At 44.1% G+C, this 17,441-nt stretch overlaps 1 protein-coding gene across 1 annotated transcript in view; it reads right to left on the reverse strand.

Moving 5' to 3' along the window:
- Positions 1–315: 315 nt before the first annotated feature.
- Positions 316–17,441, reverse strand: part of MITF (melanocyte inducing transcription factor) — a 99,104-nt gene continuing 81,978 nt past the window's right edge. Inside the window, exons 3-10 of the mRNA XM_084269395.1 lie at positions 14,979–15,206; positions 13,750–13,833; positions 12,381–12,476; positions 7,618–7,735; positions 4,412–4,468; positions 3,304–3,379; positions 2,673–2,820; positions 316–1,020 (exon numbers count right to left, since the gene is read on the reverse strand). Of these exons, the coding sequence (XP_084125521.1) occupies positions 619–1,020; positions 2,673–2,820; positions 3,304–3,379; positions 4,412–4,468; positions 7,618–7,735; positions 12,381–12,476; positions 13,750–13,833; positions 14,979–15,206 (1,209 nt within the window). The 3' untranslated portion in view covers positions 316–618. The remainder of the gene's footprint in view (positions 1,021–2,672; positions 2,821–3,303; positions 3,380–4,411; positions 4,469–7,617; positions 7,736–12,380; positions 12,477–13,749; positions 13,834–14,978; positions 15,207–17,441) is intronic.

Below are 17,441 nucleotides of genomic sequence, written 5' to 3' on the forward strand. Positions count from 1 at the left end.
GTTTGTTTGTATTTGGGGTGGAGTAGGGTGGGTGTTTTTTCCCTAAACACTTGTCATGGAAAGACCAACGTTTGAGGGACACTGTATCTTTAAGGCAGCACTAAGTCAATTAATACAATTACAAATTGGACTTGGTTGGTTGTGGTTGGTTGTTGGCTTTTTTTTTTTTTTGGTTTCTTTACATTCTTTAACTTTACATTTTGTTTCCAAGTAAATAGGTTGCATTTACAATTCTACGATTCCCCCCTCTCCCCACCCACCCACCACCCTCCCCCCAGTAGAAACAGACTCTTCATTTATAATTCTATTGCTTTGAGTAGATTTGACCAGTTCAAAGTTCTTGGCGAATCCAGTTCACAGATACTGTACATATGCTGTACAATATTTTGGAGGCATTGGTAGTTTTAAAATAGAATATACAAGTTTCTTCACAAAAAATTCTAAAAAAAATCCCTATATATATAATATATACACACACACACACACACACACTGGGCTACTGAAGAAGCACAAAGGGGGGAAAAAAAAAGAAAAATCAAAAAAATTCTACAAAAGGTAAATTATTTAATCTACTGATCCAGAAACAAAGCAGTTTATGAAAGGTGTGCCAAGGATGTGCTAACAGGCGTGATCGGTGTCCTCCATGCTCACGCTGCTCCGCCTGCTACTCGTCTTGGATGCTCCGGGAGACACGGAGGAGAGCAGCGGGTCAGTCACTCCCACGGGGGAGAGGGTATCGTCCATCAAGATATCCTCCAGCTTGGATCCCATTTTTGTGGGAACGCTGTAAGTGCCAGCTGGTTCAGTCACGTTTCCGAGGTTGTCGCTGAAGGTGATGGTACCGTCAGTGAGATCCAGGGTGGTAGTGCAAGACAGGTCTGTGTGGTGCGGCATGATGTCTTGGTTGCAGTTGTCCAGCACAGGCTCTTGTTTGATGACCCTGTTGACCATATCTGGGGAGCAAAGGCCTGTAGATGGTACGAGGGTCAGTCCGTGTGCCCGGGCTTGCATCTCAAGTTCCTGTGAAGGAGGATAAAGGGATAAATTAAATATATATATTTATAATCTGAGGGCAAAATCTGTCCTGCTATGGTCCTGTGTGCTGCGACTGACAGCTTCCTTCTGCTGTACACAAACCGCTTCCTCCCCTTCCACAGCGACAAGTGCCTGCTCCTTGTACGCTCCTGCCCTGCAGATTTCCACCTGAGCACCTGTCTCTCCAAGAGGAGGGTGACCACCAGCCCACAGAGCTCCTTCACACTTCTCCTCAGTACCTACACCACGGCCAGAACCCAGCACCCTGCACAACGGACACGTCTCCCCTCCAGCCTCTTCTCCAAGCAGTGGCAGGGTGGGCAGATGTGTTGTCAGGCCAGGGGAGGAAAGCACTTAATTAATCAGGAGAAACCAAAAGGGAGAACACAGATGTTGTGTTATTTGCTGCCAGATGTGCTGCCCATTATTCAAGGGTCTGGGGTTTGTGTTGTTTTGATTGAAGGAGGAGCCAGAACAAATGGATAAGGCAAAGGAAGACGAAAGATGCTTAAGGAGTGATCTGCCTTGGCTTTGGAACACCACTGCTTGATGCTGCTCCGCAGAGGGGTCATGCATCTTCATTGTCTCAACAAAACACAAAAACCTTGCTGAAGCTCACCCCAGGCTGTTCTATTTTAAAGCTGTTTGCTGCCACGCTGGGGTATTTCTAGTCCCATTATCTACTTGGCAGATTAACCGTGCTGCGGTGCCGGGCTCTCCTGACACAGCAGCCAGGCTGACACGCTGCACACAGAGCCCGGCTCTTGGCACTGCAGGCCCACAAGGGGGATGGATTGAAGCTGAAGGAGGGGAAGTTTAGATTAAATATTAGGGGGAAGTTCTTTACAGGGAGAGTGGTGAGGTGCTGGAACAGGCTGCCCAGAGAGGGGGTGGATGCCCCATCCCTGGAGGTGTTCAAGGCCAGGTTGGATGGGGCCCTGGGCAACCTTGTCTAGATCATGCCTGGAGGTTGGCAGCCCTGCCTGTGGCAGGGGGCTGGAACTCTGTGATCCTTGGGGTCCCTTCAAACCCAGACTATTCTATGACTCTATGTAGAAGACTGCAATCTGGAGAGCTTCTCTGAGGTATAGGGCCTAGATTGGTCCACACACAATTTAGGAAACCCACAAGCAAAACAACAACTCTTAATTTATTGCCATTTGTCTGAAACTGCTTCAGAAGAAAGCAAGCACTGCAGCTGCAGGTCAAAAAACATTGTAAACTAAGAGAACTAAAGTGAGCATATTCCCAAACCACTGAACTCAATTTGATCACTGTCAACAAATAAACCATATGTGAAGTCACAGTTCTTTAGGTCTGGGAACCCCCCAAAAATATAAATAATTTAAAAAATTCCATATAAATCTTTCCTACAGTACAGTTTGTAACTTTTATTGTCTGTAATAGACAAATAAAGAGTAAATAATGCTTTATCAGTGTGCTTGGCAATATTTAGCTAATGTCTCCTGGGTTTTTTCCCCAGAAAAAAGTCTCTTTGGACTTCTCAGCATGGGTACCCATTTATTAAAGCAGTGGTTCCTCCTAACCCCTGTTCCTACCAAAAAAGCTTCAGTTGCCATTATTTGCAGCCACACGCTGCAACATCACGAGCATCTGCAGCTTATTTGTCAGCAAACCTGTATTCTGAGCAGCAGGTGCCTATTGGCATGTTCCAACTTCTTCTGCCTGTTCTCAAGCTCCTTGGTGCGCTGCTGCTCTCTCTGCAGCTTGCGGATGTAGTCCACAGAGGCCTTTAGAATAGTTCCCTTATTCCAGCGCATATCCCTTTGGAAACAATAAAGAAAGGGAAGAGTTAAGACTCCCAGGGAGTTTTATTTTAGAGCCCTCAGTCCCCAGGAGCAGCTATGGTGATACCTCACCTAATGAGAACACCTGGTTAGCATTTATTCTGAGCTGTTGAGTCCAGGGGGTATGTGAAGTGCACTAGAGGGGGTCAGAGCACAGCTACTGAACAGCAGACTGCTGCCAGCTCGCCTCAGGAGATGGGCATGGAGCCCAGGGGCTCCCTGCAGCCCCCCATGCCAACCCCCAGCCCAGCTGGGGGGCTCTTTTCACTGCCTCACAGCAAGGCTGCAGGACAATAATGATAGGACCCCATGAGATAGTTCTCAAACATTGCTGGGGCTGCTGTCTGGGTGATGCCCAATTTCAGTTGAGGAATTATAAAGATCCTGTGTGACCAGGTGCTTCTGTGGGTGTCTTTTAACACCTCCCCTCCCAGAGTCTCCTTGGGCACATTATACTTACGGGTCATTTGACTTGGGTATCAAAGTGCCTAGTTCTTTTATACGGTCATTGATGTTAAATCTTCTTCTTCGTTCAACTTTAGGAAAAAACAGCAGAAATGTTACAAATTAATATTCACACTTAATTACAACTTTATGCAGTAATATTTGCACTTGTAAATACAACATATAAACTGTTTAATCTAAGATTCCTTTAAGTTCCTTTGAAACATTTGCTGGAAGCTTAAAATCTAGGGACAGTGTAATTTATTTTGCTCTCTGACACTCGGACATGCTCAGAGAGATGTTCTGCTTATACCATAAAAATGTGGATTGCTGAAGTGCCAGAGTTAACAGAGACTCTAAAAACCAGGAATGCTGTGTTAGCACAGTGAGAAGCAAATGTTTTCATAGGGAAAAGCATCACAGAGACAAAAATGTCAATGCTCAAGGAAATCCCAAAGCAGGAAAAGGGACAAAACATACAGTTGCTTTTTGAAGTACTCTTCCAGATACAGTATTTTGGGGATCCCAAAGCCCAACTTAAACAATATTTTTCCTGCATTAGCTTTTCATGCAATAGAAAAGGTTTCTGAATGGCTCAAGGCATGAAACAGTTCCTTTCTTCTTAGGAAGTATGAAAGGGTAAGTTAAGGATCCTTTAAGTCATGAGATGCTCATTAGTTTGAAGTGGGATTTTTTTTTTCCTCAACTCAGAAATACATGTTCCCTTCAAAGATTCAATTTACAGAATTACCATGCTGAGGATGCACACTAATGTATCAAGTCCCAAACTGAGAATGTATCTGAGATTTTTAATTAACAAAAAAACCCCTAAAAATCACCAAGGCAAAATCATCCAAGGTAGATTTGTTAAAAACAACTGGATCAAACATTGTTTCCATAATGCCACTGATAACAACCAGCCATTTGCTTGATTTATTGTAGAAAAAAGGTTTAAAATTGACATATTTCAGCACACATTTCACAAGAATTTGAGACATCCAATCTATGGGCATAACGTAACAAACTGGTGCAATATTCTCACTCCAGGCAGTGTCTCATTCAAATTTAACACTTAAAACCTAAGTTCATTACTGGAATTGGCGCAAAACACAAGGAGGACTTACTCAAGTTGTGATTGTCTTTCTTTTGCCTCTCCTTAGCCAGCGCTCGGGCTTCTGACTCTGTAGGAAAAATACATGCTGTGCATGTGAATGCAGTAATTAGAGTTCAAGTGATTCAAACACAACGTTCCAGCCTGAGAAACATCCCTGTGGGAAGCCTGAGTGATATCTGTCAAGCTGCTGATGACCCCCCTTCCAACCAGTGAGAAGGACCAGTGCTGTGAGCCGTGGTGGCCAAAACACAACGTTCAAACTTCACCCCTGCGCCCACAGAGCATCCATTCCCACACTCCCCATGCTGATGGGAAGGTTTCCCACAGAGACCCTGATTCAGCAACTGCTGAAATCCAACCTACCTTCTCCCATGTTTCCATCCCTCCAGCACGTGTCTGCACCCCACAGAAGCCGAACCAGAGGAGCAGCATGCTTATCGCATTGCTACCCGCACAGAACCCGAGGCAGGCAGGAGCCAGAGGCTCTACTCACTGGAATTAAGGCCACATCCTTTTGTGTGGCACATGCATGAACATCACCCCAAGACTCAGGGTATAACTTAAGTGACATATTAAAAATCCTGTGTTTTCCAGAGACACCAAGTGTTCTCATTAAATAAGAAGAACAAAAAAAAAGTTGGAAAATTCAAGACCTTTATCAGGAATATCATTAGCAAATGATGGTCCTCACTCCTGGCAAGGCAAAAATACCAGTAACATCCACCACTTGTCTCCTCAACCCTTCCTACTCTTGCTCCACACTTTTATTATCATATTTCAGCATGCAATAGTTTAGGAAAAAGCATAACTAAATGTGTTACTTTCAGTTCTCATTTGTTCTTTCATTTCTCAAGCAACTTTTGATGCTTTTTTTTTGTTTGCTCTATCCATTCTAGTTTAAAAAAAAACACAAAAGGTGTGAGGGCATTAATCCTGTTGCATTTAAATCTCAAAACCAGCAAGGGTTATTTAGTTCTGCTGTCAAGTAAGGACAAGCAAACACATGATTTATTATCGCACAGTCTGTTATGGGAACAAACCTCCTCACACTCCTTCCATCAAGTTTCCATCCTACATTCTTTTATTTTTACAGGCTATGGATTATTATGTCCTACCCAACCCAAAATAACAGGTGATAAGGGTATGGAGTATTGGAAGCTCACTACTTGGAACACAGTATTACATGCAGTATAACAAAACATCATCTTCTACACTAGGCTCCCAAAGGATCAAAACAGAAACCAAACCCAAACTGAACTAACAAAAAACCAAAACCCCCAAAAGCTTGAAAGACTACTGCATGTCACAATAAAATTTGGGCTTAACCTGACATTGCCATATGAAATAGATGGGAGGTTTGTAAGGCCAAATCCAATGGGAACTGCACTCCTGGGTGAGTAGGATTGCCATGAAATGCTTCAGCAACTACAGCTGCTAACTCTCAACCCTCATCGGCATCAGATGCTGGGATAATAGATTTGACTGTTCTTGGTTCTCCACAACTTTGGTATTTATTCAGCAAGCTGGAGAAAGGTTTGTGAGAAACGCTACACCTGAGCATCACCAGCTCTAATTCCAACACCAAGATCCCAAAACAGAGAACCAAAAGACTCCTGCCTTGCAGCAACATGCTGGGTTTAAAATCACTGCCTGTCAGAAAGCACCAAACCCAGTGCTTTCTGCACAAGGGCTTGCCCAGATCAATGTGAAAGGGACTGCTGGTAAATTGGATTTTAATGCCTAAATGCAATCTGCTAGCATGTATTTTGAACAGAAAACCCCACTCATCTGAATTGTTTCTGTGGACAGGTGAATGCAGCTTATAAACTTTTAACTTAGTTCGGATCTCCTTCGATGTACTGAGGACTCCAGTAAGACCACTTCATTCACTAATTTTCCCTCTTTCTGCCTTCTCTGCCTGAAGTCTTACACAACCACCTGAAGCGAATCTACCAGCCTGGACATCTGGGAAGCTGGATGATAAGTTTGGAGTCTGCAGCCCCCTCTAGCTGTCTCTAACTGGGGCAATGAAACTGTCGTGCAGGCCTTGGAGTTCTCACCCCCTCCCACTCTCCACTGAATGTAGTTCCATCGATGTAGAAGCTTTTCTTTTCTGAGCAGCCACAAATCACTGTGCAATTTGTGTGTCTTCATTTGGTGCTGAACTCAAATTCTCTGCAGTCACATAATGGCAAATATCCGCCAGCTCAGAGACGAGGCATTTCCTCCTGAGAAGCTGACTCCTGGGCTATTAAAACTGCTCTACTTACACTAATTCCTGCCCAGAACCTGCTTTGCAACTGAGTCAGCCCGTGAGTTTTCACAACAGAAATCCAGGAAGACAACAGACAAGGAGGAAACTATGCCTTTACCATGACACACAGAGCGTGACTCCTTGTTGGGTTTAAAACCAGCCATTTCTGGGTGTTAAGATGATTTCATCAGCAGCTTTAGAATGGATCTCCATTTGTTTCTCCTGCAGACAAGCTGGCCTGGTACACTGTGCCCTACCCGTGGTTACAGCTTTTCAAGTGCAGCAAAAGAGCAAAAATACAATGTGCTTGAGAATACAAAACTTATTTCCTCCCCCAAACTATTGAGCTTCTGTACACATGTGCTTGAAAGAGGCTTCTGATGTGCCCTGTGCCACCCCCTGCTTGTCTGGAGCACTTAGTACAGGATACTTAATTTTCATCTTCAGTTAAGAAACATGTATTCTCTCTTGAGTGCCTGATTTTGCATTTTACAGGATCTGGGTGTCCAGATTTCATATTCCAACACACTATTTCTCCACTGCTGCCCTCCCCTAAGTAGTGAGTACAGCCTCAACACCGAGCACTCCTCAACATGAATCCCCCAGAGACTCCAGATGTGAAGCTGCTAAACCTCGGTGTTGAGAGAGCAAACAAGAAGCTCGAAGTAGGAAACAGCTCTGGAAGAGATGCCTGGAAGCATCCTGCCACACCATGTTCTCAAAGTGCAGATTTCCAGGGACTTTATCTTACTTTGTGACCCTGAACACACAGATGCGCACACATGAACACAGCTGCATCGCAGGCTGATGTGGCTGCTAAAGACAGTCCACAAAGCAGAAAGGAGCTATTCAGCCATATATTCAAGAATTCTACAAGGAATGTTCAAGAAATTATGTCCAATATCACCTGAATTCAGAACAATTAGGCTATCACTCTGAGGTGGTATCATAGACATATTTACCTGTGAGCTCCCTTTTGATGTTGGGAAGATTAGCTGGACACGAGTTGCTGATGTTTAGTCCTGGAGGAGGCATGCTTTGGTTGCCATAAAGGTCAATCAAATTGCCAGACACGGGCAACTGGAAAAGATAAAGAAGGAAAAGGATCATTTGTTTGGCTTTTACAAAAGGCTTGGTACAGAAAAAAGAGTTAGGACCTGCTAGGAAATCTGTGCTTTTCTCCATGTGCAAATGGTCAGCAAAAGTAGGCTGAGTGAGCTGTGACTGTTCAGCCTGGAGAAAAGAAGACTAAGGGGGGGACTTTATTAAAGTTTATAAATAACTGAAGTATGGGATGCAGGGGGAAATGGCCAGTCCTTTTTCAGTGCTCTGTGGGGACAGGACAAGGGGCAATGGCTGCAAGTTGGAGCACAGGAAGTTCTGCACCAACATGGGGAAGAACTTTTACACAGTGAGGGTGAGGGAGCCCTGGGACAGGCTGCCCAGGGGGGTGTGGAGTCTCCATCTCCCATCTGGACACTGATCTGTGCAGCATGAGCTAGGGACCCTGCTTTGGCAGGGGGGTTGGACCTGATGATCTCTTGAGGTCCCTTCCAACCCCTGTGATTCTGTGATCTGCTCAGACATCAGGAACAAACACCCATATCAGGAAAATTCTGTCTTCCCTCCCCAAGGATACGCAGAAGAGGTGCCATGCTGATAACGCTGCTGCATTATTGCTCCTTATTTTTATTGCTCCTTATTTTTCAGTGAAACTATTACGTCTTTGCCCCCGTCACTGTGCTCCCTCAGAAAATTTGGAGGAGCCTACAGAACACTGCTGAGGAAGCCCCCATTCTTCCAGGAATAGGGGAGCCAAAGTACTTAGCGAGCTGTCACATGCTGGAGGGAGAACTCTGTATTAATCAGCCACGTTTTTCATGTGATTTGAAAGCTACCTACACAGAAGAATTTTAAGTTTACTTTCAACTTACGTAACAAGAACACGCACCAGGAGGAGGAAGATTATTTTGACATTAAGTTTCCTCAATTACTTGTTCATTCTGCTGTTCTTATTTAGGTATGGTTAAGCAAGGAGATTTGTACAGAAATAGGACAGCATTCCAAGAAGCCTTATCAGAGCTAGCCCTTTAAATTGAAAGGCACTTAAAGAAGTTTATCCTGAGTGGATTATTTTACCCATCTCTCTTTTGTTTTCAAACTAGGTTTTGAAAAGACAGGTACAAACCACTTTGATATCTTATCTGAGTAGCAATACTTCTTATCATCCTCTCTGTGAAGAAAACCAATCCCTCCAAGTCACTGATCCAGCCAGATTAGAGAATTAACTTCACACCCATGTAAGTAACTACTGAATACAATGGAGTGACTCTCAGACTGGACTATTAAACTCCTACAGACCATCCTTGCCAGACTGAGACCTACGAAAGTATTTCTGCCATCAGGAGCTACGGTAAGAAGCAAAGTTGATGTGCAGGCATTGAAGTACCACCAGTGAGAAGCCATGCCAATACTTGAACACAAGACAGCAGCCAACAAAAAAATTGACAGAGGGAAAAATATAAGTGAATTCTCACCAAGAACCAGCCTTACAACTCCTTGCCCTCTCCTTAGCTCTTAAATGTAATATTAAAAAGACAAAAAGAGAAAAGGACCATTTATAAAAAGATCATGGCTGTCCATCACAGGCTATGGTCCAAGTTGTGATGTATCCGCATCAATGTCAGTGTGACCACCTTCCTGCTGCTCTGCAAGGCCAACCCTTGTGTCTTTCAGCCCTTCAAATGCATCCACAACACAGGCACAGGGGTAGCATCACACACCCTTCTGACTGGATGCCCTCTTCCTATTCACCTTGCTAAGCACAGGGAGAGCACAAAGAACTTGCTTGTAGCCTGGGGATTCCGAGTTCAGAACCAGACATGTGAAATCTAATCAGGAATTTAAAGGGGGGGGGGGGGGAAGTTGCGGTTGGTTTGTTTGTTTGTTTCCTCCCAGAAATCTAGCATCCAGCCTCTCAAAGCTGGGATAAAGCAGTGATGTTATACCTAAAGATGGAGAATAGTCAAGGTCACCAAGCTGCTTTACCTACTGCAAGATGGACCCTGCTTGTTAAAAGTAGTTAGTGATTGTTTTTTTTCCTATGTGTATTTTCCTCCCAGAGGTGTCAGCACTGAGCTGGATTTCTGTGCCAAGAAACAGGGCCTGTGTGAGCAATCACTGAAACAGGGGACAGGTCCTGCTGACATCCTGCAGGAAGAGCAGGGGCCGGATACACTGTGCCAGGAGTAGTGAGTGCACCCACCAAAGCACAGACGCTGCTGATGGGGCACTACCGAAATACAGGATGATAAGGGAGAGGTTTGCACAGCTGAGTGATGCTGCAGGTTTGCATGTACACACGGATGCTTGGCAAGGAAATCTGTGTTAGAGGGAGATGCCAACAATCTCCGCTTGAACCAGTGATCCATAAGCAAGAGACTGATCACCTGCTTTGACTACTTGTCTCAGCAAGCTGAACTCCACAGGTCAAAGCTTCACTGCTAAGTTTTTACAAGTGTGACTAGGCCTTGATTAGTTGGATGAATTAGCTGACATCTCAATTTGGCATACAAGTACCTAGCAATTCAACTCCTGTGTCACATCCATCCAGAAAAAAACCCTTTTGACAAACTAGGGACCATTTTTTGAAATCTCCCACTGCAGAAGAGAAGCCAGTCAACTTGTGACCCAGTGAAGTTTACAAACACTTCCACAAGCAGTTGATTGCAACAGGCCCTTTTCAATTAAGGCATACTTGGAAACTTCCCTTAGCTCGCTTTACACAGAAATCTCTGCTTTTGCTTATCAATTAAGCACTGTTACCAAATGTAACAAACTGGTCCTTTTGTCCTTTGTTGGTTATGGAACAATAGCAGCCTTTGTCATAGTCTCAGCACAGCTATTTATAGGTTGTGTCTCTTTAGGGACCATTTCCTCTCTTGCCTTCTTCCACCTCTAAGCTTAGTCTACAGACATTAATTCTGTATTAGCAGTGTTGTGCGTTTTCAGAGCTAAATCCTGTTCCAAAAGCAAAGTGTCTGTTACATCAGGTCCTTTCAAACAACTGCTGGGAAACTACAGCTCAATTTCCATCTCCTCAGGATCAGCACAGAGTTAACTTAGAGACTAAAATACGGTTTTTGCCTCCCACAGTTAAAGTCATCTTAATTCTACTATTCCCTATCCTTATTTTACAGACTTCACCACAAATGTGGGGCAGGCAGGCCTTGCAAGTTCTGCTGGCATGCAGCAAGCAGGAGGGATGCAGACTACCCTAAATACTGACTGCACAGACTCCTTGCACCAAAAGAGCACAGAGTACTGTGCTGCACGTGTCTGGAAGCAAAGAGAGACTGCTGGGGTCCCTGTGAAATGAAACAGGGAGAAAAGCACAAAGAAATCCAAGCACCCTCTAGCTTAAGGGGTCCCAATCCGATGGAACTTCAGAGCAAGGACTCCAGAAGAACCTGAACCCTCAATTTAAAAAAGAAAAAGAAAGAGTAACTATCTCAAAAACTCTCTCTTCATGAGTTAAGTGTTCCTCTCAATCTCCATCCAGGACAGATGTACTTTTCAAGGCATCTTGGATTAAAGGAAGATTCATTCTTTCTGGCAGGACTCTGCAGTCTTTTCTCCATCTAAAAGGGCACTACTTAGGAAGGATGTTGGTGGGCTGTTTCCCGTGGCATGTGCCACATCTCTGAGAGGGCTGTGGGAATCTGTGGGAGCACAGGGCTAGGTTAACATGACATCAGACAACTACTGTCAGTGAATGCAAACCTATGCAACCAAATCGATGCTATGCAGTAAGCTCTGAGCTCTGGCACTAGATGAAAAAGAAACAGATGCCAGCACTGGCAGACATCTACTGGGCCAGATCTAACAGCACTTAAGCCTAAGGGGAAGAATTCACTGGAGCTGCCCTCCATGGAAGATCAAAATCAGATTAGGCCAGAAGCACGATTACATTAATGCGCGCAGCAATGTGAACCAGCAAACAGGAACAGCAAGGCCAAGGCAACCTGTGCCTTCCCTCCCTCACCAGCATTCACTTCTCTGTCTTCTTGGGTTTTGTCACAAGCCTCCTATGTCCCCCCTTTCCCACACTCAGTTTTTCAGCTTCTTTATTCCTTCACCTTCTGTTTCCTCTGCGGGCTTGTTTTGAGTTTTATATCGTTCGCTGTCCCCTGGCTGGGGACTTCGCTCCCTTTGCAATCAGGCCAAGCTAAAGCTATAAGGCTTGAGTTAGCAGGTAAACTAGACCAGCTTTGGACAGGACACTAACACCTGCTTGAGCATGTCATACAGTTTCTTACTTGAACATGACAACATACAACTTTGGGGTGCCCAAAGTTCCTTCTGGGCTTCCTGAATATCACGTCCATGGTGATCTTTAACATCTGATGCTTATAAGGTCACTTATGTTATCTCAGTTCACTCCTATGTTACAATCCTCACGGTGAGTGACTTGTCTTTGAAATACAGAAGCAAAATTGTCCCTCATATTTCCTCAACCTGGCTCCAGCTTGTCTTTTCAAATTCATGCTTTTCATTGCAATCCCCTACCTTAAACTCTTCAAAGAAAACCTCCTTATCCTCTACGGGACAATACAATAATTAACTACTTAATTGCTTGGAGAAAAAGTCATACTAAGGGTTTGGGTTCTCTTGAGGAAGGACAAAGAGACTTAACAGGGAAACCAAATGGGAAGGACCATTGTACCGTATTTGCCATTTGCAGGGCTGGGTCCATCAAGCCAAGGATTTCTTCATTGTAGCTTGACTCCAGGCTAATGATGTCATCGATCACATCATCCATCTGCAGCAGGAAAGGTGGACAAAGGAAAACAGAAGAATTATTATCCAATACAGAGGTACAGAGGCCTGACCGAGCACCCCAGCTGCCCGCTGGCTCTCTGCAGCACAGGCCCAAGCAGAGGGGCCTGAGCAGCTTTGCACACTCCAAATCCCGTCCCTCAGCCACGACCCCTGCTTTTCAGCCAGGACAGCCAGGCCATGACAAAGCTGAGGTTGCAGGTCTAACCCGCTCCTCCCACCAGCAGTTACCTGCCCACGGACACATGGCTCCTCCCCAGACTACGGAGGCCATAGAAGGAGCTACGCTAACCACGCGAATCCCTCCCCCCCATGCAGCTCTGCCTGCCTACCCAGCACCCCTTTCCACTACATTGTGGGGTCAAAACCTATGGAGAACAGATGGCAGTGTCCAAGACTGAGCCCTGTGGGGAAAGGGCACCAAGGCTTGTTGCTGGGTGATGGGCTGCCCATCCTTGACAGCAGAATCCCTTGAATTCACATCCCTCAGACACCCTCCCAGGAAGGTACGACCCCTGAGCATCTCAGAGATGATTTTAGGTGGTGCAAGCCATCTTCTTTCCAGGGCTGGGCTGGAAGGTGCCTCTGTAGTTCCTGCACAGTCAGAGCAGAGCAGCACACGTACTCTGACCTGTGCTGCAGGACTATTTCCTTTTTGCTCACTTTAAAAAAGGAGCTTAAATGGCAGTCATCTACAAAATCGATGTCTGAAGCTGATGGTAGAAATAGTACTGTACAGGGGTTTTTTGTCAGCTCAAGAAAATGGGAACAAATTACCCTGAATTCCAGGGTAATTCCAACTGTTACAGCCCATACTCAGGGTCTCGTTGCTAAAATAAAACCCCCTTAGTTAAAAATATGTAAGTAAAAAGGGTGACTACCGAGGACAAATTAGCACAAATGGATTTAGTCCTTCTCCTACTGTTTTTTTTCTTTTAAATTTAAGTATTATCTACATAGGAATGTGATCTCAGAAACTATGAGGACACAAACATACATGCAGTCTGGGGAAAACTGCACTAGAAAAAACTTCCTGACGTGAGACCTCAAAGCATGGTGGATATATTCTGCTTTTCAGATGTCATCACACACTTCTGACACCAATGCTAACAGACAATGTTGTTCTGCTCCTTAAATGCATCTTGTATTCAACTGCTTAAAGAAACTAGGGGGCAGGTTTATTGTCCAACATCACTTCTGAGAAACATGCTCATTAGAAAGGGGACCTGCGCTCCAACTCCTGTGTCATCCAGTACCTGCATGCATGATGCTCGTGAGTGTGTATTCAGAGCCGGGCACTCACTCTCAACCCTGCTTTGCTCTTCAAATTTATAAAATCCCTGCAGAAATAAAAAGGAGAAAAAAAAAAAAAAAAAAAAAGAAAAGAAAAGAAAAAGCAAAGCATGGATCTGAGTTCATGGCACAGTCTCAGTCCCAAAAAGAGCGTGATTGAAACAGTGTCATGCACACACGTGCCTGATGACACAGCAAAGTGAAGCTGTAAATATCTTGAGGGGTAACAAAAAAAAAAAGCAAGAAAAGATTTGGGTACAACTAGGATGACAGTGCAGAATTATTTGTTTTGAATTTCTTTTGAAGCCATGGAGCACAAGTAATTTCTCTTCCATGTGCAAAATATCTTCTGTAATAACTGTTTCTTCGAGTTGCATAACGTTTTCCTCACAGAGTGCTTCTGTATTAAAACAGGCACAAAAGCTTGAGGGGGAAGGATGGGCAACAGGGAGGCTCTACAATTGCCTCCCACTTGTCAAGTTACAAAAACATTGACATGATTCTTACACTTGTTAATGGCTTTCAAATCATTTTCCTTCAGCACCCGAGCACACATCTAAGTAAGGTCCAACTAAGTTTTTGCCAACAAGATTGCAAAGGATTTTTGGGCGTAGGCTAGTGAAGTCTTCTATTTGCAGCACTGAGCCCACCTTGAAATAACAATCGGTAACATTTTAGGGTATATTAGCTGGGAGAATCTGGCCTTCCAGCTAAGCAAGAAACTTGGTCAAGTTTTACTGTAAAAATGTCTGAAGTGTCTCAAAAAGCTTTGTGTCTTCCAGTTATTTTTGTTACGCTCTTTGCTCTTTCTACACTGACTGAGCCATAAATAACATTATTGCAGAAAGCTACAGCTTACAAAACTGCTTTGTATTCTCCAAAGGTCAATTATTCAGTGCATGCATCAAGGAAGGGGGGGGTAGAAGGGGGAAGAAGTAATTTTAATAAGCATAAGCCTGCTAACATAGTTTAAAACAAGATGAAGTTAGAGAGACACCATATTTTTTTTTTTGCCAAAATGTTCTATGCAAATATGTATTCATCAGGCAGGCACAGAGGTAGGAGTTGCATTTTCAAAGTTCAGGAAAGATAAACATACATCTTAAAAACAAGCAAATAGGGTTTAAACCAGAAAAGGAGCAGAGTGCAGCTCCATTCTACTGAAGAAGATGCACAGTGAGAGCGTTATTACCTCTTTTTCACAGTTGGAGTTAAGGGTAAGCATAGCCATTGGACTGTTGGGCGCGCTGCTTCCAGTTCCAGGCGGCATGACATGATCACTGGGCTGGTTTGGACATGGCAAGCTCAGGGCTTGGTTGGCATGTTTATTTGCTAGAGTGGTAGAGAGGTACTGCTTTACCTGCTGCCGCTGGGCTTGCTGAATATGGTACTTGGTTGGGTTCTCAAGGTGAGTCTGCACCTGTGTGACACAATTTGAAGAGTGTTTATTGGTTTACGGCATCATTATACGTGCTATCGGTTCGAGCACTGGATGTGTGACACTTACACCAGCCAAGCATTTGACTTAACAGTGCAAACCCGTGCTGCCCCTCACTAATCCATGTTTGGTGGCAAGAAATCAGCCTATGAGCCAGTGTTTTTAGGTTTCCACAACTGACTTAACAGCAAACCAAACAGCTCCACTTATTTTTCTGCAACAAGGCGATGTCTCACTTAAGACCAATGCTCCAGTTTACCCAGTTTACACCCCACAACCTCTACTCAAACCTTCTGCCCCATGCAACATGGGAGTTTTCACAAAGACACAGAGAAAACAAGTCGCACTGCTGGACTCCTTTCACTTGGCAGCAGCTACCAATTAAAACCACGCAGTATGGATTGTTGTCCTTTATCAAGTGTCAATTAACAGCAAGATGATCCAAAAGTTCCTTGTTTGTTTGAGGTTTTGGGGGGGATTTATTTTTTTAAGTAACATACTGGTTACAAAAAAAGAAAGAAAAAAGGAATACACTTTTCTTTTTTGCCTACAAATTATTTATATCTCAGATATACAACCTAAATCATACACAAATAAGACAGCCTGTTTATAAACACATTATGCAAATAAGATGCAAGAAAAGAAGTGTTTCAGTTCAAATCAATCACTGTCCCCAGCAACAGCTATTTCTGTATTTCAGATAAGCTTTTAAAGTACTGAGAACTTTTTATATACAGCATATGAAAAACCACATACCGAACTATCCCCGCGCACCCTACATAAGCAAGACAAGAGAGGCAGTATTTTTTCCCCCTGCAAAATTTTCACCATCTCCTGGAAATCTTTATCACCTGGCTTTGATCGTTAATGTTTTAATTGGAAGGTAGAAAAGAACACAAAATACACTAATGTTCTGAGAAGTTCTTCAGTTTTAAAGCAGTGACTTCGCTGTTACAAGTGACCATGATATATCCCTACTTATATTTGTGGAAGAAATTAAATAAAGCAAATTAGAAACTAGCAGAAAAGGGTTTACAGCATGCAGAAAGCCTTCTTTTAAAATAAGCCTGCAATGACAACTCACCTGATAATGGTTATACTCAAGCATTTCCAGCATATTACTTAAAGGCTGTGAGAGAAGCGACTGCGATATCCTTCGCTCTGCGCTACTCCAGTTTGAAGGATTCACATATGGAAGCACCATAAACAAGCTGCCCCCCCAAAACCAGCAGAAGGAAATTGAATGCTACTGCTCAGACTTATAGTAACCTACAGTAATTAGCCACGCATGTAGAGAAACAAACAGTTCACACAGGGGCTGCTCTTGGAAGCTATGCAAGTTTAGCTCTAAGGACTGGTATTATTTTTTTCTCCTTGGCTTTGACGTCATGCTGCTTCATACACATAAAAGGACCTTTTAAGTGATGGGCTATCAAAGTCAGATTGACAGTTTGCTCAAGGCTAATTCGCTATTCATCTTTCGTTCCAGTCGTCCTAACAGACAATGGTATTTTTCTTTAGCAGTAAGGTTAAAAGTTTTTAAGTACAGAGTAAGAAATAAGTGAATAAATGCCCCACCAGCCGATCGCGTATCCCCTGGCAGTGGGATGCACTGGATAAACCCCATGTGGCTACACAGCCCTATCTCCACCTCACGCAGCCACCAACCCACTCAGGACCTGCAGCTGAACACAAAGGATTTGAAGCAGCTCTACCACGTAGGTCCTCAGCCTTCCTGGGGCTCCAGAGCCCGTTGATTCTGTCCCAACCTACAGCTGGAAGAGGCTTTCCAGTCTGGGAGTGGTTGACAATGGGCTAAAGCAGGTCCCACATGCGCTCCTCTGTGCTTGTACACAGACCCCACACCCTCCAGGATATACTTTTTCCTTTCTATCCAACTCCACGACAAAAGCTTGTACCCAAGAATGGGCATCAAAAGCTGTTCAATTTGTATTACTTCCCAGAAGTCTCTGCTGCACAGGGAAACACGCTTAAGACAGCGTTGCTAGAGACTTCAATCTGATGTGTCGCACCAAATCGCAAGACAGCACCACAGAGAAGCCTGCTGCTGTGGTAAGCACAGCCTGTGCTTCGTCAGTCCCAAATGGCATCACCAAATTTTCCTACCACTAGCAGTAAGAGTTACACTACCCAGATGAGTCAATCTTCTACTTAAACTTTCATCTTCCCAGTAAAGTTATCAGCAAACAAGTGTTT

The sequence above is a fragment of the Gallinula chloropus genome (assembly GCF_964237585.1).
Source record: "Gallinula chloropus genome assembly, chromosome: 12".
NCBI lineage: Eukaryota > Metazoa > Chordata > Aves > Gruiformes > Rallidae > Gallinula > Gallinula chloropus.